The following is a 21408-nucleotide window of genomic DNA, read 5'->3' as shown; positions in this document are numbered from 1 at the left end:
ATGATGTTTGCAATATATGTCACCGATTTTCTACATTTCTACTACACTTATCGGATACCCGATATGTGTAGTATTGTTAAATATCATACATATATATCACATATATTGTACACATATCAGGTACCCAATATGTACCCGATAGCATTAATTTTGACCAGTGTAATTAGGTGATTAACAATCATCAAGTTCTGGTGGGTTGTATCAATTACTGGATTTGGTATATACAAGTCTAATATATCACTGCTTTTATAGATAGGTAAACTGGCACATTCTGATGTGTCATTACTATTAGGAGTTTCATTGTGAAGTTCTTTCCACCCATTTTCAGTATTGGAAAATATTAGTATTTTGCCTGTTCCTCAGAATTCTAAATATTTAAACTAAGTCTAAAATTATCTATCAGTAATGAATTTTTATAGTCTTTTTCATTCAAACCAAAGAAATATAATATAATGTTGCTTTGTATCATTTTTCTTAAACAGATAGAAATTTTATTGCTAAACTCTTCCCAAAATACTTTTTTTATATAAAGGTCATAAAGGGTTTTTTGTTCCTTTTGTGAACACATCTTGTATATTAAAAAAAAAAAAATATTTTAATAAATACTTATTAAAAAAATTTTTTTTATTACATCAAGTGTATTTTATATTATAAATTTCTGTTATTATTTATCTAATATTTAAAAATGCTGCAATCATATGAGCATTATATTTAGGCTACCCACATAAATGTAAAAATGCAATGTTACATTTTATTTGAAATTTTCAATTTTTATATAATTTAAGCCAGAATTACAATTTAGGCGACCAGAATTATAAATTCGAAAATTGTAATTAGATGTGATATGATCAATGACTGTTATATTAGATAATTAGATTCTTGCTATTATACTTCAGAAAATACATTTGTCAGTGAAATTGGTATAATTTCAGAGTCAGATAAAGATGATGTTGAGAACTAGAATTTCTAATCTGTATATATGTCCGAAAGGTTGCAAATATATCATTTTTGATTAAGGAGGTGATGCTTTTTGATTATAGAAGTTAGTTGTACAAACTGTTGTATCGTTTTTGATTATTGAAAAAATAAATGTATCATTTTTGATTATTGAAAAAAAATTCTGTCATTTTTGATTATTGAAAAAAAAATTCTATCGTTTTTGATTATTGAAAAAAAATGTATCATTTTTGATTATTCGATAGTATCATATGGTCACATGCATAGACTCGACATACTGTATCTTGCGTTTGCACATCGGAGACTTTATTTTTAATAACCCACTAAATAATTTCAAATTATTAATCTTATTAATCATTATTTTTGTTTCCTTACTATTTACTGCTTCTTGTATATTTTTATTAAGCCATTTAAAACAAAGAATTGCCAACATTCATATGTCATAAATTTAATCTTTATTTTCTCAAAATTTGTCTTTATTACAACTAATATAAAAGACAATAGTATTAATCAATCATCTATTTCATTGCTATGCATATAAACTCCAAATTCAATACTATCATTTAAAATTTCTTTCGCATCTTCAAGTGTTATACTATTATTACGGTCCTCCTGAATCAGACGTAATGTTACTTCTGGTACTAGAACTTCGTAAATAAAATCCATAGGGTCTAATGGGTACGTTTGGTCTTTTGTAAGATTATTAGAGTTAACAAACAAATCTATTAAAGTATTAACAATAGTATATAACCCATTAAACCCATAATAACCTGGCTGTAAATTAGTAAAACTAATTAATAAAATATAAACAAAATTTATATTCAAACAGATAATTACCAACCTGAAAAACTTCAAATCGATTCATGAGCATCATTGGCGCCTTGGCTTTATTATATCCGACTTCTTTATATATTGAAGATGCAATATCCCAATAGTAACTTGAAATATTTCCATTAATAATTTCAATGAGATCTTTTTCAAATTTGATTATGTGTAATGGAAGTACATTAAAATCGATATATTCAGGATATCCTTTTGATAATCCATGTGGAACAATATTCAATTCACCATGATGCATTATACAAAAAGACCAACGTTCTTCTTCTGTGATTGGCTTGTTTTGTAGATTTTGTAACTGGTCTTTTATTTTTTCTGGTAAAGTATCTGGTAGGATATTATCACAATAGGGGCATAAATTGTGAGAATTAGGTACTAAATCCAATTCTAAATCCAAGTTTAAATCATCATTAGATGACAGTTCTGGAAGATGTTGAAATACATTGCAGGGTGGGCTTGGCATTATAAACGATAATGATGATGCAAATGAAGATATACTTCTTCTATCTATTAAATAAATATAGGTAAAGAAATTAATAATACAGATATTAATGTTATTACGTTAAATCTATATCTTTACCAGTACTAATTGAAGATAAATTATCTTCTCGTTTTCGTTTAAGATTTCGAATTTTTGTTTTCCTTTGTTGTATAGAAAACGTATTACCAGATTGTTATTGGTTTGGTAATAAATTTATTCTATGGGATGATCGAGGTTTAGCAGATAATTTAGGAGGTGCGCCTAAATTTGATTTTGTTCTTTCACTTAATTCTGCTGGCCGAAATGGATCTTTAATCTCCTGAGATGACTGTTTAAGTGGATAAAATATTTTATTACCTAGTGAGCAAAAGTAAGATTAATATAATAAATAACAATAATAATTTTTAAAAAAATTATTTCAAACATCTTACCTTGCATATTATATAATCTAATAATTTCTTGATAAGAATCTTCCATGTCACCTTGATATATTACATTATTTTTTATAGACGCGGGAACTACTGACAGTGCCTACATTTATCACGTAATGAACTATTCCATATGTATTCCCAGCACATACATTCACCAGTAATAACATTACATATATGAAATCCTTGTTCTAATATTATATTTTCGGATAATAAAGATTTCATAAGAAAATTGACCATATCATTTAATTTTCGTACAATTTCCTCATCTAGATATAAAGGCTTATCATCATAAAAAGATACAAATAAATCATCAGATTTTTTTTTGACAAGAAAAGTATTTTGGTCTGATGATATCTTAACCATATTAAGAAGAAAATCTAATCTTTCTTGATTTAATCTTTGAAGTTTATCACAACATATATCATCTTTAGTTTGCTATAAATAATTTAAAATAATTAATTTAATTGCCGGTCCGTCACTCAACGGTACAAAATTAATTTGTAGATCCGGCACAAATTTTATATGAATTACGTTAATTGGCATATTTTGATGTCGATTTTGTCCCACAAGGTCACGTTTAAATGTAACGATGACTCACCAATCAATAACATTAAACGTGAATAAGCCACAAAAAAAATTTTTTTATCGTTCGATATAAAATTTAACAAGTTTACCTTGGAGGAAGTCACCATTCCACCTTATATTTTAGTTAAGGTAAGATTTTTTATACACGAATTTTGCAAATTTTACGAGGTTTTTTTTACACTATTGAAAATATATATTATTTTCTTTACCAAATTAACAAAATAACAAAAAAAAATATATTTTTTTATATTTCTTTTTTAGTTTTTTTTTTTGGCACACCATGAACCTACCGGTTTTGGAAAACACACCCAGGTAATGTAATACCTTTTTCTAGTAAATTTTTGAAGTATTTATGTTGTTGTGACATGTTTTTAAGATAGTGCAAACACCATTCCAGAGCAATAGTATTTAATATATAAAAGTCTGTCGAAATTAATTATAGATTGCCGATCATTTTGTACCGTTGAGTGGCGGACCAGCAATTAATAATATTAATTAAAAATGATAACAAAAAAATTCTTACCTGTTCAATCATTTGAGTATTGAATAAAGTAACTAAACCAGATTCAAACTTATTTAAATCTTCATGACTTACAATAGTTTCACTTTGAAATTTTATTCCATACATTCGTTCAACAAATGTCAATGGTGTTTGTTTACCACTATATACTGCTTCAATTGTCCTATTGATCCGTTCTGTAAAATTGTTTGTAGTCCATGGAAATCTGTTTGTAATGTTTTTGGAAATACGATTAGTATCAATAAAACTTAATCGCCACTCTGTACACATCCAATTTTTAGACAAATCATCTATTAATTTATCTTAGTTTTTTCCAACGGAAGAGTGTTAATAAATTCAATATATTTCTTAGCCATTTCAATGGCAGTTTCTTCAGTTCGACTACGACCTACAATTTTAAATGCTAATGCTATTGGATATCTAAACAATAAAATAATTAATTTAGTTATCAATTTTAATAAAAAAAAATTAATATAATATATAACTTACCTGAATTTTGCAGGTATCTGCCATTTATTTAAATTTTCATAAAAGTTTTCATAATATAAAACCAACATAAAATTGGTTTATGTGAAGCATTTTGGATAGCAAGTTTAGATGGTCTATGCTTATCAATTAAGATATATGGCTTCCAATTATTGTTTTGACATTCACAAACTTGTTGAAATCCATTTTCAGATAAAAGATTTTCATAGTACCCCTTGTGTTCACAGAACTCGTTATCACATGGGATATTTTTTTTAATAGCGTCAATGGCCAATTTTATAGTATGATGATTTTCCTTATTTTATTTACAATTTAATAAATTACAATAAATTATATACTAAATAATTTAATATATGTCAAATTTTACTTACCAAATGCAACAGGCAATCCGCAACCAGCACTATTCTCAGTGACAATTGATAATACCGGTGCATGGTCCAAATTTAAATCATATTTACAATCTATTCCGATACAGATTTTACTGTAATTACGAGCATTTTTTAACCAAAACTCATCAGAAATTGTAAGTTGATAATATCGGTCAGGTGAATCAGCTGGTTGATTAATGTCTGCTATTTGATAATATAATATAAAACTTTGAGATTTTAATATATTATTTACTAAACTATCAAGCTGAGTCCAAGGACCAGTATCATCCTTTAATTTCTTATCATCTCTGGCAACAAATTGCTGGAGTTTGTCATTATTACATATTATACGTTGGCTTGCTAATGCATTGTTAATTACATCTTCTGATGCACCATTAAGTGATGTTAATAATTTCGCTTTTATCCCTTTGGCTGTCCTGTGGTCTGCTCTTTTGCTTAATGCTATTGAATCTCTGACAGAATAAGTTAAATTTATTCATGAAATTTTAGGAATATTATTATTGTGAAATGTACGATGAGTTCCTTGAATGGTAATTCGCAATGGATTTTCTAATAATAGCCAAGATAACTGACATTCAGAAATAACTCTGACACTACAATGGTGCATATCATTTCCATTTTTCAAATTATTTCGTAAATTATAATTTTCGCAATTTTCATTACATTTTCCAACACTACCACATAATCTTTGACAGTTGCCTCCATCACCCGAACAATACATAACCCAATACCAACATTGTTGGTTTTTGGCTAATTCTAATTCAATTTGAGAAACCAAATCTCTTCCTAAACTGGTTAAAACTAAAATATCATCAATACGATTTGTTGATTTTACCGTTCCAGTTTTAGTTTTCCATGTTAAGTAATCTATTGCCTCTTGTACACGTTCCCTGCAGATTTAAGATTGGAAACTTTAACAAGTTTAGGAGTAATTTGTCTACTTTGATTTTTTAAGCGATGATTTTTTAAAAGATTTGCATTTGATATATACCATTCTGCAGCACGATCAAATGGTACATTTACTGAGCCATCATCGTTGTATTTGATTTGATTTTCGTAAGTTTCCATATTATAATATATAGTGCTACGATCCGTAATCCGGTCAATTCAGATTGATCCGTTCATCCGAATTGAAATCAGATATCCGTATCTGATTATTTTTGACGGATTGATCCGATTTTTAATTCTGACCAGCATTATAGTTAGCTTTGACCAGTAATAAAAGTTTAGGCAGAGCTAACTCTCATTATTGAAACTTCAATTCCGCCAAAATTCGATCCAGATTTAATCCGGATGTGCTAATGAGCATCTGAATTCAATCCGGATGGTCTTTTAGAACTCGGATCGTACCTCTAATAATATATAGTAATATTACACAAATTTATAGAAAGAAAATTATTACAAATAATTATCACGTAAAAAATATAAACAAGGTTATAAAATGCAAAATATATTATAAAAACTATTATATAATAATAAAAAAAATATCAAAAGAAAAATCAAAATTTTTGGAAAAGAAAAAGAATTAACCCATTTGTCATGTAAAGAAAAGTATTATGTGAGGACCCCGGATATCTCCAAAACAGGTCATAAGTCACACTTTCAGCAGATTGGTCCATTTTTCGGGGGGTTTTCAAAAATCGTTTTTTGTAAATATCTCGGCATCCAGTGGTCCAATTTTGATGAACTTTTTTTTAAATTGTAGAGCTAAATGAGGGCTACAAAATAAAAAAATGTTCATTAAAATTGAATTACTGGATGCTGAGATATTTACAAAAAACGATTTTTTGAGTTTCAGCAAAAAGGGGTGTTTTTGGCCAAAAGTCCATTATGACCTTTATATTAGATATCCGGGGTCCTATTATGTGAACACGTTAAATGTTATACAATGATACATTAACTTGTTTAGTATAAATTAAATAAATAAAACGTGATACTATCAAATAATCAAAAATGATACATTTTTTTTCAATAATCAAAAACGATAGAATTTTTTTTCAATAATCAAAAATGACAGAATTTTTTTTCAATAATCAAAAATGATACATTTATTTTTTCAATAATCAAAAACGATACAACAGTTTGTACAACTAACTTCTATAATCAAAAGCATCACCTCCTTAATCAAAAACGATATATTTGCCGAAAGGTTAGCTAAAGAATTAAAGGACATTTTGTGAAAATTAAATATTAAAATTATATTCTCACCTCGTTTAGCAGAGTTGATGTATAATTATCCGTACTTTGTCCTTTTTTGAAAATTGATCACTTTCAATATTATTGTCATTTAAGTTTCATTTTGGATTTTAAAAACATCTTTTATTTCTTACTTTTGCCTTTATTTTTTTTTTAAAAAAATTTATTCCACTTTTATCCAATGTCTAATAAGTTTTACCTAAAAATGATTAATATATTTAATTACTTTACAAGAAAAAAAATGTACCTTAAAACCAAAGAGCTGAAATACCAAAGAATTATTATTACAGTACATTTATAAATTCTTTTTATTAAATTGATGTGATTGCACATTATTATTTCAGTAACACAGTTATATATTACAAATAAATCTGCAATTTCGGCATAGATCATATGACTTATCGATCTGATTTACCAATTGATAATCAAAAAAATTTATTTTCTTTTTATAAATCTTTTTTTTTTTTGAATTTATTTAAAAAGAAATTTTAGCTTAAGTGATTTTTTATCAGTTTTTAAATTGAATAATTTTTAAAAAAAAATTATATTTTTTTCTTTGGACTCAGTTTTTAGTATGGAATGGTAAGTTGAGGATTAATACTAAATACTAATGTTCCTTTTTGTGTCTTTTAAACGGTTACTAATTTTTTTTTTCTTTTTTAAAGAGTTGTTCTTCAATCTTCAGCTTTTTAGATGTAAAATTTGGTGAGAATATTCTTTTAACAAAATATTTTAGACTTTGAGTCTTTCGGTAAAGTTAAATAATTTTTATTTTTTATTTTTTTAATGAATTATTTCTAACAGTTCAATTTTTCTTTTGTAGACGGATTTGTTTATTTGAATATTAAACATGTGAAAATTGGTAATGGGAAATTACTTTTAATAATAATTTTTTTAATAAAATTTAATTAAAAGAATAATACTAATAGTATTCTTAATTCTCTCCTGTAGATATCAACTTTAAACTTAAATATTGCTTGAGATTATATATTTTGGCATGAGATAAGGTACATATATTTAAAGAAATTTTTTTGATTTTGTTTTTATTCAAAGATATTAATGATGCTTTTTTTATTTTTTTTTTATAGATATCCAGCTTTGGGGCTTTAAATATGAAGTTAATACCAAAATCTGATGCAACTAATGGGAGTTGTAATAATAATTTTAAAATTAATAGAATTAGATAGGTTTTAGTATTTAATTATTGAAGCTATATTTATTTAATACTTTTAATTAATTAGCTTTAAAAAGAATATATAATAATGTATGGAATATAATAAATAGATATATTAATAATAATAAAATATAATAAATAAAATTAACAAATTGCCAATCAGTCACCAATCAGTCACCAATCTGATATAGCCGATTGGTAACTGGTTGGTTACTGATTGGTTTACAATATTTGATTTACGTATTAAAGTTAAAAAATTAGCATTATAGTCTTGTAAAACAGCTTTTGAGTTTGTTCTGATACTAATCGGTCACCAATCTGATATAAGCAATTGGTGGCCGATTGGTTACTGATTGGTTTGCAATTCAAAATTTTTATTTATTACTTTAATATGTAAAATGAAAGAAAATCGGCTACCAAATGAATAGCTGATTAGTGACCGATTGGCTTTAAAAAAACATTCATTTAATAAAGATGAATAACATTCTGATTTACAAATTTTTTATTTCTGGATTGTATTATTCGTCCGGCAATTTAAAAAAAAGAAAAAGAGAAGCGTTAGAACGTTTCTCTTAAAAAAATATGTTATTCCCTCCTTCACTTACATAATTCCAAAGTCTGGTTCATAGTTTTCATTCAGCAATCTGAAAAAAAAATGAAAGAAACGTTTAATAACATTTCTTAAAGAATTAATAAAAAAACCTACTCTTCAACCCTCTTTTTACCTAAATTACAAAGTCTGGTTCGTAGTTTCGTCCAGTAACCTAAAAAAAGAGAAGAAAGAAGCATTTAGTAACGCTTCTTAAAGAATATAATAAAAAAAATCAAAATTCTGACCCTCCTTTTTTACCTAAATTCCAAAGTCTGATTCGTATTATTCGTCTGGCAACCTAAAAAAAAAAGAAAAATAGAAGCATTAGAACATTTTTCTTAAAAAATTGTTATCCACCCACCCTTTATTCTAAAGTTCAGTTTGTAGTTTTCATCTGGCAACCTGAAAAAAAAGGAAAGAAACATTATATAATGTTTCTTAAAGAATTAATAAAAAACCTCCAACCTTCTTTTTACCTAAATTCCAAAGTCTGGTTCGTAATTTTTGTCCAGTAACCTAAATAAAAAAAGAGAAGAAGCATTTAGTAACGTTTTTTAAAGAATATAATAAAAAAATACACTTTCCAACCTCCTTTTTTACCTAAATTCCAAAGTTTGGTTCATATTATTCGTCCGATAATCTAAAAAAAAAAGAAAAAGAAAACGTTAGTAACGTTTCTCAAAAAAATAAAATATAATTCCCCTTCCACTTACATAATCCAAAAGTCCGGTCATAGTTTTTGTCTAGCAATCTGAAAAAAAAGGAAATGTTTACTAAATCCTGATTCAACGGCTTTTTTTTATTTTTTATTTTATTTTTAAAATAAAGGCTAGTACTGGAGTTGCACTATACATAGGAACAAGTACAAACAAAGTAAAACCATTATTCCAAGCTAAAGATTAACCCAACCTCTCGAACGAATTGAAGGGGTCGCCTAGCCTCGCTCCACAAGGAACGCAGGCTTAGCCGCAACTCAAGCTACGAACCAAATAGAACAAAAAAAAGACACTCAAACACTAATATAGCAAGAGTTCCCAGTCAAAAAAGAAAAAATTAATTCTGCCTATTCTGAATAAAATCTATTATTCTTATAACTACTAAATCTTTAAGAAAAAAAAAATGAATCCCTTAGCTGTTAACCAAGAGAAGTTCTTAGACTAATTTTCGCAGTAAGGATAAAATTTCTGCTAAAACCACTGTGTTATCTTTATTACCTCCTTTATCCCTAGACTTCTTATTGGACTTCGACTTCTAGGATATGGGATCCTTCAACGGGTCTTTAGTAGATTTGACTTGCTTCTTAGCACTAGTCGAGGATTTCAGGTCCTTCTTCTTAAGGTTAACGTTACCGGACTATTGCGCAGTTTTCCCAGGCTTCTTGTCAGGAATATTCTTTGCCTTTTGTTTGGTTGGTGCTTTCTTCAAGGTAGGTAAAGAGTGTCAACACCATTTCAACTCTGGAGAATTCTCCCAGAAAGCTTGCAGAGTTCTTAAGGCTTTGAGCGTAGCCTCCCAATTTTCGAAATATCCTACGAGCTTCCTCTTACCTTTACTTGTTTATATAATTTTAAACACGCTAGCACCGCACGTCGTTAAAAATGGTTGTGGTTTACGGTCTGCCCACAAGGTAGCCATCGTCATGTCAACTGAAATATTATGAATGACAGCTTGGAACTTTTCACGTTGTTTTCTTTCTCGTAAAGTCTAACATGCGGGAAACCATCTCACAGGTATATCTCCCAGATCAATCGTCCAGAACTTGTTAAATTAGGGAAGAGTAAATGGGTTCAAAACGGTTTTAACTCTAAGAGTTTGGTATTTGTGTTACCGTTTTAATGATAACTTAATGGTTTTGCCCTATAACGTTAATTCTCCTAAGATTTTTTCAACGTCCCAGGTATATAGAATGTCGTATACAATAATGTCTCTGACTTGCTCTCGCTCGTCATCACTTTCTTTGTATCCTGTCAGTATATGTGTGACCCCAGGTGCGGTAGTTTTTGCCCCAAAAATAGGGTATTTTATTTGTCTGGGGTTTGTGCCTCAGGATTTGCCGTAAATGATTAGTGTGTAACTTGTTTATCTCCTGTAATATGCGCCTTTGTTTATTTTTCTTTCGGAAAGTTTTGGGTGTCACAGTTTGATCAACAGAATCATTTCCACATCAAGCAGTATTGGGGTGAAACATGTACTGGTTTTGGTGTAGTTTTCGGAATTGATAAAAACGTAGATCCAAATTCGTCATCAGCGGAGGGACATTCTGACTCTGAGTCACCCATATCACCAAATCTAGTATAGGCGCAGATAGCAAAATAATCCCACGACCTGGACGAAGCGTAAAGAGCTATAAAAAATATTAGTGAAAGGGTAGAAGGTTGTATATTCGTCACCGCCGCTTGTTGAGCAAAGTTGTTCAGGTTGGCTGACTCGCCAAACATATCTACTAAAAGCTGTGCTTTATCTATTGGTTGTTGTGGATTTTTATCAAATAGTGTTTTTAGGAAGCCATTCTCAACGAACTGTCCAAGCTGAAAAGTTGTGTAAGATAAAAACGACTCCCCTTCTACAGAAATAAACTTTAAAAAGTCTTCTTCTAGAGTTCCAACAAAGTCTCCTGTGTTCGACATTTTTATTTTATGTAAAAAATTTTAAATAAAGTGAAAAAATTTAAATAAAATTTTTGCAGAAATTTTCGTAAAAATGAAAAGGAGAAAGAGTTTTCCCGTACCTCCAATGGCTTTTTTTTATAATAGATAATCTACAGATTATCAAACTATATGTATGTCATATGACTTCGGTGCTGCTATAGGATTAGATCGAATAAATGTGAATATTTCAAATTTTACGCCAAAAACTTGATTTGACTAGCATTTATATCATCTACATCATGTGCTAAAAAAAAGAATATATATATATATATATTTTTTATTTTTTTTGTATAGTGCAGAACCTCTATACTCAACTACTTATGTATAATAACAATTGATTGATTATAAATTCCTAAAAAAAAATTTTTTTATATTAAATTAAAAAATTTAACCGATAATTTTTATAGATATGACCATTAGCTTTAAAAATTATCGGTTATTTTTTTTCTAAATTAAATTTTGGCTGAGTTTTAGCTGTTTAAAAATCTGTAATTTAAATATATTGATTAAATTTAGTTAAAATTGAGATTAGTTTAAATTTTTGTATTACAAGTTTTTTTAGCCATATTTAATGTACAGATTTTTTTTTTTTTAATATGCTAAGAAGAAAAAAAATTTTTAAAACTGCAAAAAAAGATTTAATAAATAAGGTTGTTTAAATATAGGTTAATTTAATGTTATAGATTATAATTATATACCATCAAGTGAATATTTAAAAGACAGTTCAGATGAATTTATAAATGAAAAAATTCAAAAACTAAGTAATTTTACTTTAATTTGATCAAAAAATACATATAATAAAATACAAATCTCATCATCATATACCTGATTCATCAGTTTATAATGAAATACAATAAATAAATATATTATATAAATTTTAATATCTAAAATTCTAATTTCTGATTGGTTAATATATGTATCACGTGATGCTTACATAATCTGAAAAATTGAGACTTTTTATTTTATTTTATAAATCAATTCCTTTTAATAAATAGAGTTTAATTTTTTTTATAAAATTAAAATCCAATCATAAAATCAAATTTTATTCAATTTTTTTTAAGTTCCTATTATAGAGGTTCTGCACCGTAGGTCCTATTTTTTGTAGAACGCTGGACTCTTGAAAACCAGGACGAATCGTCGAGCTGTACCTATATAATAAAGGTAATGTGGGAGAAGGTTATGTGTTTTGTAATTAAGAAACATTTTTAACGTTTCTTTCTTTTTTTTTTTGTAAAACTAGGATGCCAGACTCTTGAAAACGAACCCAGGACTTGGAATGTAAGGAATATAAGAAGGGGGAGTGGTGTTTTGTAATTTAAGGTAAAATTGTTTATATTTCTGAACTTGTATAATATTTAGTTAGATTTTTTCAATAATGGGTTTAATAACATGTTTTAAAATATTTTTTTTTATACAGTTTTTAAAACTCTTTAAACTCCATATGGGAAGGGTTCATATGGGATATCTAATAGAAAATTTTTTTTAAGAGATTTTCTAAGAGTTCATATGAAAAGGGTTCGTACAGGATATTTGATAGAAAAATTTTTTTTGATAGACAAATAGAGATTTTTTTTTTGAGATTTCTAAAAGTTCGTATGAGAAGAGTTCATATAAAATATTTGATTTTTTTTGAAAGATTTTCTAAGAGTTCATATGGAAAGGGTATGGGATATTTTTTAATAGAAAATTTTTTTTAAGAGATTTCCTAAAATTTGTATAGAATATTTTTGATAAATAGAGTTTTTTTTTTTGAGATTTCTAAATTTCGTATAGAAAGAGTTCGTATGGGATATCTGATAGAAAATTTTTTTTTAAGAGATTTTCTAAGAGTTCATATGGGAAGGGTTTGTATAGGATATCTGATAGAAAAATTTTTTTTTGATAGATAGATAAAGATTTTTTTTTTTTTTTTTGAGATTTTTAAAAGTTTGTATAGGAAGATTTCATATGGGATATTTTGATAAAAATTTTCTAAGAGTTCGTATGGAATATACATGCCACCCAAATTATTTTGGACTGCCGTAATTATAAGTAAAATCCCAAATTCAATTATGGCATCCCAAATTATTTTGGCACTTTATATAGTAAATTATATATAAACCGAATAAATTATGGCATCCCAAATTATAATTATGGCATCCCAAAATAATTTGGGCAGCATGTATAGTATGGAAGGGTTCGTATAGGATATCTAATAGAAATTTTTTTTTGAAAGATTTTCTAAGAGATATTTTTTGATAGAAAATTTTTTTTAAGAGATTTCCTAAAATTCGTATAGGATATTTTTTGATAAATAGAGTTTTTTTTTTTTGAGATTTCTAAATTTCTTATGAAAAAAGTTCATATAAGATATCTGATAGAAAATTTTTTTTTAAGAGATTTCCTAAAATTCATATAGGATATTTTTTGATAAATAGAGTTTTTTTTTTTAAGATTTCTAAATTTCTTATGGAAAAAGTTCATATGAGATATCTGATAGAAAATTTTTTTTTAAGAGATTTCCTAAAATTCGTATAGGATATTTTTTGATAAATAGAGTTTTGTTTTGTAAGATTTCTAAATTTCTTATGGAAAAAGTTCATATGAGATATCTGATAAAAAATTTTTTTTTAAGAGATTTCCTAAAATTCGTATAGAATATTTTTTAATAAATAGAGTTTTTTTTTTTGAGATTTCTAAATTTCTTATGGAAAAAGTTCATATGAAATATCTGATAAAAAATTTTTTTTTAAGAGATTTTCTAAAAGTTTATATGGGGAAGGGTTTGTATGGGATATCTGATAGAAAAATTTTTTTTTGATAGATAGAGATTTTTTTTTTTGAGATTTTTAAAAGTTCGTATAAGAAGAGTTTATATGGGATATTTTGATAAAGATTTTCTAAGAGTTCATATAGGAAGAGTTCATATGAGATATTTTATCACTATTTTCAAATTAGTGGGACCCCCTGTATGTCACCCCCTAAGGAAATCGATTTTCAAAAATTTGTGAAAACCCAGAATTTTTCTGAATAACTGTGTATGAAAAGGTTAATTATTAGTGATTTTCAGAGGAAATCTTGCGAAATTCTCAATTATAAAGGTAGTTTGCTTATAAAAGTGTTTATATTACACAAAGTTTTATCACTCACTTATAAGCAAATTATTTGAATAATTGAGAATTTCCTGAGATTTCCTCCAGAAATCACTAGCAATCGGACCTTTTCTACAAAGTTATTCAGAAAAATTCTGGATTTTCCACATTTGCGAAAACTGATTTTCTTAGTGGATGACATGCAGGGGGTCCCACTAATTTGAAAACAGTTGATAATAGAGATTTTTTTTGTAAAATTTTTTAGGATTTGTATGGGATATTTTTGATTAATAGAGATTTCTTTTTTGTAAAATTTTTTAGGTTTATATGAGATATTTTTAATAGAGAATTTTTTTAGAATTCGTAACATTAAATAAAAAATAATATACTTTTTATTAAATTTATATTAAATAAATTAATATTATTAAACAATTTTTAAAAAAATTTAGGTCTCCAAAAGTCAAGGTAAATTTGATACAAATTTAAAAGGTCACTATATATATAAAGGTAAAATCATGAGATGAGTAAATTTGATATTTATCTATTATTAACCAATTAAAATTCGGTCTGATTTTTATGCACGTAACCTGATCTTAATATGCATATAAATTACCAAACTAGAGTTTGTTTATTTTTTCTGTTTTTTTCTTACTCTCTTTACATTTTACAGATATATTAATTATTGTATTTTTGTCATTAAATTTATTGTACTAACTATATTTTATTTTATAATATTATCACTTTTTAATATTACTAATGTAACAATATATTTCTTTTTTTTATATTACTAATGTTATTCTTTTTTTTATATTTTACTAACATTATCATGTATTTTTCTTTTTTTTTATCAAACTCTTCATAATACTAATTTTGTATTTATACTTTACTATGATTACTAACTTTTACACTTTACTATTTATTAAATATTACTAACTTTATCAAATATTACATCATTTTGTAGTATAAAGTATTTAAAAAAGATTATGAATGGTTTTTATTTTAAAATATTAATAGATAAAGACACTATGTATTTTATTGTTTGTTTAGTTTATAATTTTAATAAATATTATAATATGTTGTAATAAATTTTATTATTGGTTATATGATTACTACCATAAATTAACCCATAAATTAACTATTAATTGACCATAAATTGACCATCAATTGTGGATTTTGGCAGAAATCATATGCCAATCAGGCACAAATCGGATACCCGATTGATGACTGATTGATGACTGATTTGACATCTTTTGACCTGTATTATAAATTTAATGAAAAGTTATCAATTATTAATATCCAATTGTATTCTATTGAATCCTTTTTTTGCACCATTTTTTGGTCCTTTCTTTTTTATCCCTCTCCCTTTTAATTTCTCTTCTTCTATCCTCTTTCCTTTCTTTTTTTTTCTCTACTTCCTCTTTTTCTCCTCTTCTCCATTTCCTTTCCTCTTTTCAGAACTATATTTCAGAAAAATAATAGTAAGTTTTGAAGCAAAAATTTCAAAACTTTTTAAATTTTTTTTTTTTAATTCTTTATTGTAAGAAAACGTTTCTAACATTTCCTTTCTATTTTTTTTGTAAGATTTTTGATATTTTAAAATAAACTGAAATGATGGTAAATTTTGAAGTGTTTTACTTCAAAACTTTTTTTAAAAAATTTTTTTTATTCTTTTTTGTAACCAGACATTATATATACAAGCAACTCAGAAAGTAACTTTTTAGCAAATTGGCCTAAATTTCAAAAAAAAAATCACATTTTTTGCGATTATCTCAGCATCCAGTGATCCAATTTATGTAAACTTTTTTTTTGTTTTGTAGCCCTTATCAAGCTTTACAAAATAAAAAAAAATCTGCATGAATCAGATCACTGGTTGCCGATATAATTGCAAAAAAACTGAAAATAAAAAAAGAGTAAATTGGATTTTTTTGGCAAAAAGTCAGTTATGAGTTCTATAAGAGATGTTTAGGGTCCTATAAGGATACTGTCAGATATTCTAATATTACTTTAATATAAAAGCTTACCCTTTCTCCCCTAGGTAAAATATATTATATATATAATTCCTTATATAGTATTATATATAACCTAAGATCTTTAGTTACTTTCCCTTTCTCTAAAATATTAGGTAATATCTGACAGCACCCTAAGGAAATATTTCTAATATTCACTATTTTTTTTTTGTATAGGTCTTCAACTTTAGAAAGTGAAATGGTAAGTTTTGAATATGCTTGAAATTTACTTTTTTTAATTTCTTTTAAAAAATATTTCTAATATTTTCTTTTTTCTTTTTATAGAAATACATATGGGCTGATTTGTTTACTCTGCATTAAAAAGAATTATTGAATTGATTTTCAACAATTTTTGTTACTCAAAATTGTTTTGTAATACCAAAAAATCATGATCACTTGACTAAATAATAAGTTGAATAAAATTTACATTTGCGAAACTTAAATTATTAAATGTAAAAAAGATGTGAAAAAACCCATTTTACTAATAAAAACCCATTTCTTATATATATGGAATTTTTAACATATATTATTAAAAAGTAAGTATATTTTAATAAAATATAAAGTAAAATAAAAATTTATATAGTCTTAGTAGCTATAAATGTTTATAAAAGTATAATAAAAATATCACATATAGGCTGATTTATGGAATTAAGTTTTATATTCAAAAAACTAATTTTATTAAGCAAATGTAAATACAAGTTACATGAAAATGATAGATTCACACCAGCTGACATAAATAAAATTGATTTAATTATATTATTTTTTGATTTTTTTTAATAATATCATTAAAATTAAAAAATTTAAATATAATTGTCATGATAAAATATTGAATAACTTAACATATATGTATGCTAGACGAATGAATTTATATTCATTAGAAAGAGGTAATCAAGAGCTATCCATAAACCAAATATCGCATGAATTGAATCACAAGTTGCTGAATAATTACGTTCAATATATTTATTTTTAACTTTTGACTTTGATCGTTAATATCTTCACATCTAGTAATTCAATCTGAATGATCTTCTTTTGTTCAGGTAGAGTAGGTTCTGGGCTTTCATATAAATATAAATATATGTGTTTAGCATGCATGTACGTCAAGATATTAACGATTTTGTTAATTGAATAAAACTCTGACACAAAAATTTTTAAAATTATAATTCTTACTAAAAGATGATCTTTACAGGTATTATTGAGTTCTTTTTACTTTACTTAACAAGGTTTTATTTGCTATTTCTGTTTTAAATTGAATAAATTAATAAAATCAATTTTAAAAAGTAATTAACAAGTAGAATAAAATTAGTATAGTAAAAAACAAAAAAAACATCTCAAAAACTCTAAATCATAATTCACATTTTTATTTTGTATATATTTTTACTAAAAAAAAGAAGGAACTAAAGTTAAAAATAAATGAAAAAAGATTTTTCTTATTAATATAAATTATTAATATTTGTTTTCTTACTTACTAATTAAAAAAAACTTGCTATATATGCCTATAAACTTTTTTAAGTCACCTAACAAAAATCTAATTGAAAAATGATTGAAAAGTGATTGAAAAAGAAAGTAGTTGCCATTGTTATTTTTGAATAAATGTTAAAAATTTTTTTTTATTTTTTGATAGATTTAAATCATCTAATTATATAACACATATAATTTAAGCTTGTGAAACATAATTCTTGTTAAAATGTGCAAATCTTTATGAAAATCTTAATTTAACTAATTTCATGAATTGGCGGATATGATATAAAAGATGGTATCATAATAGATATTTTCAAACAATAAAAATAATTATTTTATGTTAGAGTTTATATTACTATCTTTAAATGCAAATATATCAAGATTCACCGATCCGTTTTCTATAATTTTAGGCTCGTTGGAAAGCCCTTGTTCTGGACTTTATAGGCGAAAAAAGAGCTCACTGATTGAATTATTAGATCTGGAAATACATGCTTAAATGCAAATATCTTAAGATCCACTGATCCATTTTTTATAAATTTAGGCTCTTTGGAAAGCTCTTGATCTGGTCTATATGAACAAAAAAAGAGCTTTTCAATTGTATCACTGGATCTGAAGATATTTACGTTTAACAGTTAAGGTTAAGATACAAATTTTTAATATATATAGTAAATGCTAAGAATTATATTAATTTAAAGGAAATATTTACTAAATTATAGTATAATAACATTAAATAAAAATTTTTTAATACTCATCTCCAATTTACTGTATATTATATAGTATTTTGTATAATAAAAATGTAATAAAATCAATATTTTAATTAAAGGTAAACAAATCAGCCTATATAACTAAACAAAATTATGATCCAAACTGTGTTTTCTTATATTTACTTATTAAATAATTTTTTTTACAAAATATTAACTAACATTTCAGTTTTTTACCTTCAAAATCAATTTTATTTTTTTTTTGTTTAACAAAACATTAGTAAACATTTATTAACATTTTGTTTATTTTTTTGTAGTTTATTTTCTGGTCTTCTTTTAGACGGAAAAATTTTGAAGATAAATATAAGAACCTTCGAAGTTTATTTGTTTTATTTACAATAATAAAATATTTACTAATATTTCAGTTTCATTTTTTAGATTTCAGGATACTGTTTCAATATTTTGAAAGTATTAGATAAAAATGGTCATTGGTTCTACCAGTTCTACTCAATCCTGAACTAGTTAGTCTCAATACTTGTAGGACTGAACAGGACTCCGCTTACTTATAATAAAGGTCACCATAGAAAATTAGCCTTTTACTAATAGTTTTTACCTTACTTTTTTCTTAAATTCTATTGGTTAATTAGCTAAAAAGGAAAAAAATCATAATAATGTAAGGGAAGTGACACATATTACATCATATTCATTTTACTATGAATTCTACCACCTCCCTTCCTTGTCAGATTTGATAACCAATTAAATTTAATTATACAATTTATATAAATAGAATAAGTGTAACATCAGATTTTAATTATTCCCTCTCCCCTCTAATAATTACGTCATATGTGTCACTTCCTTAACATAAAATTTCCTTTTATAGTAAGATCTGCAAAGAATTTTATATATGATTTTTACCTTAGGTCTGGGGGTGACCTATCTTATAAGTAAACGGGTCCTGACTGAACCATGATCTTTCATTTTTCTCTGGTGCAGTAGGACCAGTCTTGAGACTGACCTGGTCTTCGTATCAGTCTTTATATATAAATGATTTTTATATTAAATAAAGTTATTAACCTCACTAATGAAAATCTTTATAAAAAAAATAAGAAAACTGACTAATTTTGATAATTACAAATCAATAAATAAAGGAAATCATTTTTCCTACTTACACGCCTATTGAAAAATCCTATAAATTTATACAATTAATGTTTATTTATAAAGTTAATAAAGTAATTAAAAAAATTATTATTTGCAAAAAAAAAGAAATTATTGCTGTTTTCAAATTAGTGGGATCTCCTGCATGTCACCCACTAAGAAAATCAGTTTTCGCAAATGTGGAAAATCCAGAATTTTCCTGAATAACTTTGTAGTAAAGGTCCAATTGCTAGTGATTTCTGGAGGAAATCTCAGGAAATTCTTAATTATTCAAATAGTTTGCTTATAAGTGAGTGATAAAACTTTGTGTAATATAAATACTTTTTTATAAACAAATTACCTTTGTAATTGAGAATTTCCCAAGATTTCCTCTAAAAATCGCTAATAATTGACCTTTTCCTACATAGTTATTCAGAAAAATTCTGGATTTTTGCAAATTTTTGGAAATCGATTTCCTTATTAGGGTGATATATAGAGATTCCACTAATTTGAAAACAGCGATAAAAAAGACTGGTCAGTTTTAAAAAGACTGACGATCTTATTGTACATGTAGCAGAATTGAAAGACCACAATTCTATACTAAAACGGACTAGCCTGTTTTTTAAGGTATAGGATTGCACCGGTCAAAATAGTCCAAATCAGCTAGAAATCAGATGTCCGATTTTAGGCTGAATTTGGTGATAAAGATGGCCAATTTATTAATTTAGGCAAAGTTTCAATTGGCAGGCCAATCGACATCGATCAGAATATTAAAATTGTATCTAAATTGCTTAGTATTTTTAATCTGAATTGTTTAAAAAAATATATTCATAAATTTACCGAATTGCAGTGAATTTATTCTGAATTATGATAAATTTTGATAAATTGCGATAAATTTTAATCTGAATTGCAGTAAATTTATTTTGAATTGCGGTAAATTTTAATCTAAATTGCAGTAAATTTTCTATTCTGAATTGCGGTAAATTTATTCTGAATTGTGGTAAATTTTAATCTGAATTGCAGTAAATTTTTTATTCTGAATTGCAGTAAATTTATTCTGAATTGTGGTAAATTTTAATCTAAATTGCAGTAAATTTTCTATTCTGAATTGCGGTAAATTTTCTATTCTGAATTGCAATAAATTTTATTCTGAATTGCGGTAAATTTATTCTGAATTGTGGTAAAAATTTAATGAATTGCAGTTAATTTTATTTTGAATTACGTCTGAATTGCAGTAAATTTTATTCTGAATTACGGTAAATTTGCAGTAAATTTATTTTGAATTGTAATTACCATATATAGCGGGCCACAGTACCTTGAGTATCTTGCAAAAATCGGGAGTTTGATCCTGTACTTCCGGGTACTAAACAAAACCTAAAAATTCCATTTTTTGCGAATATCTCACAATCTACCAGTCCAATTTAAATGATCTTTTTTTATTTTGAAGAGCTCAATGAGAGCTATCAAATAAAAAAAGATGGCTCAAATCTAATCACTAGATCACGAGATAATTGTAAAATATCCTCCCAGGTACTATACAATTCTATGAAATTTTTCAAGGGAAGTACTATGCATAGGGGGGTACTATGGCTCGCAATATACAGTAATTTTTTTCTGAATTAAGACAAATTTATTTCTAATTATGGAAAATTCTAATACTAATAATTTGGAATATTAATTATATATATATCTAGATTTTTAACGAAAAAAGAAAGTTTTCTACCAAATTAATTCAAATTTAT

General features: G+C 25.9%; 3 protein-coding genes across 3 annotated transcripts; all 3 read right to left on the bottom strand.

The window, feature by feature from the left end:
• Positions 1-1467: 1467 nt before the first annotated feature.
• OCT59_018216 (uncharacterized protein) lies at positions 1468-2257 on the bottom strand (the record flags this gene model as incomplete). The annotated part of the gene is made up of 2 exons (XM_066148614.1): positions 1468-1731; positions 1799-2257. 2 exons carry the CDS (start codon positions 2255-2257, stop codon positions 1468-1470), a joined length of 723 nt encoding a protein of 240 aa, XP_066004526.1.
• Positions 2258-2468: 211 nt separating this feature from the next.
• OCT59_018215 (uncharacterized protein) lies at positions 2469-4081 on the bottom strand (the record flags this gene model as incomplete). Its single annotated transcript, XM_066148613.1, has 4 exons — positions 2469-2632; positions 2707-2757; positions 2856-3141; positions 3815-4081. 4 exons carry the CDS (start codon positions 4079-4081, stop codon positions 2469-2471), a joined length of 768 nt encoding a protein of 255 aa, XP_066004525.1.
• Positions 4082-4660: 579 nt separating this feature from the next.
• OCT59_018214 (uncharacterized protein) lies at positions 4661-5754 on the bottom strand (the record flags this gene model as incomplete). Its single annotated transcript, XM_066148612.1, has 3 exons — positions 4661-5127; positions 5200-5576; positions 5678-5754. 3 exons carry the CDS (start codon positions 5752-5754, stop codon positions 4661-4663), a joined length of 921 nt encoding a protein of 306 aa, XP_066004524.1.
• Between the last annotated feature and the right edge of the window lie 15654 nt (positions 5755-21408).

The sequence above is a fragment of the Rhizophagus irregularis genome, chromosome 27 (assembly GCF_026210795.1).
Source record: "Rhizophagus irregularis chromosome 27, complete sequence".
Classification (NCBI taxonomy): domain Eukaryota; kingdom Fungi; phylum Glomeromycota; class Glomeromycetes; order Glomerales; family Glomeraceae; genus Rhizophagus; species Rhizophagus irregularis.
This window is presented reverse-complemented; position numbering and strand designations above follow the sequence as displayed.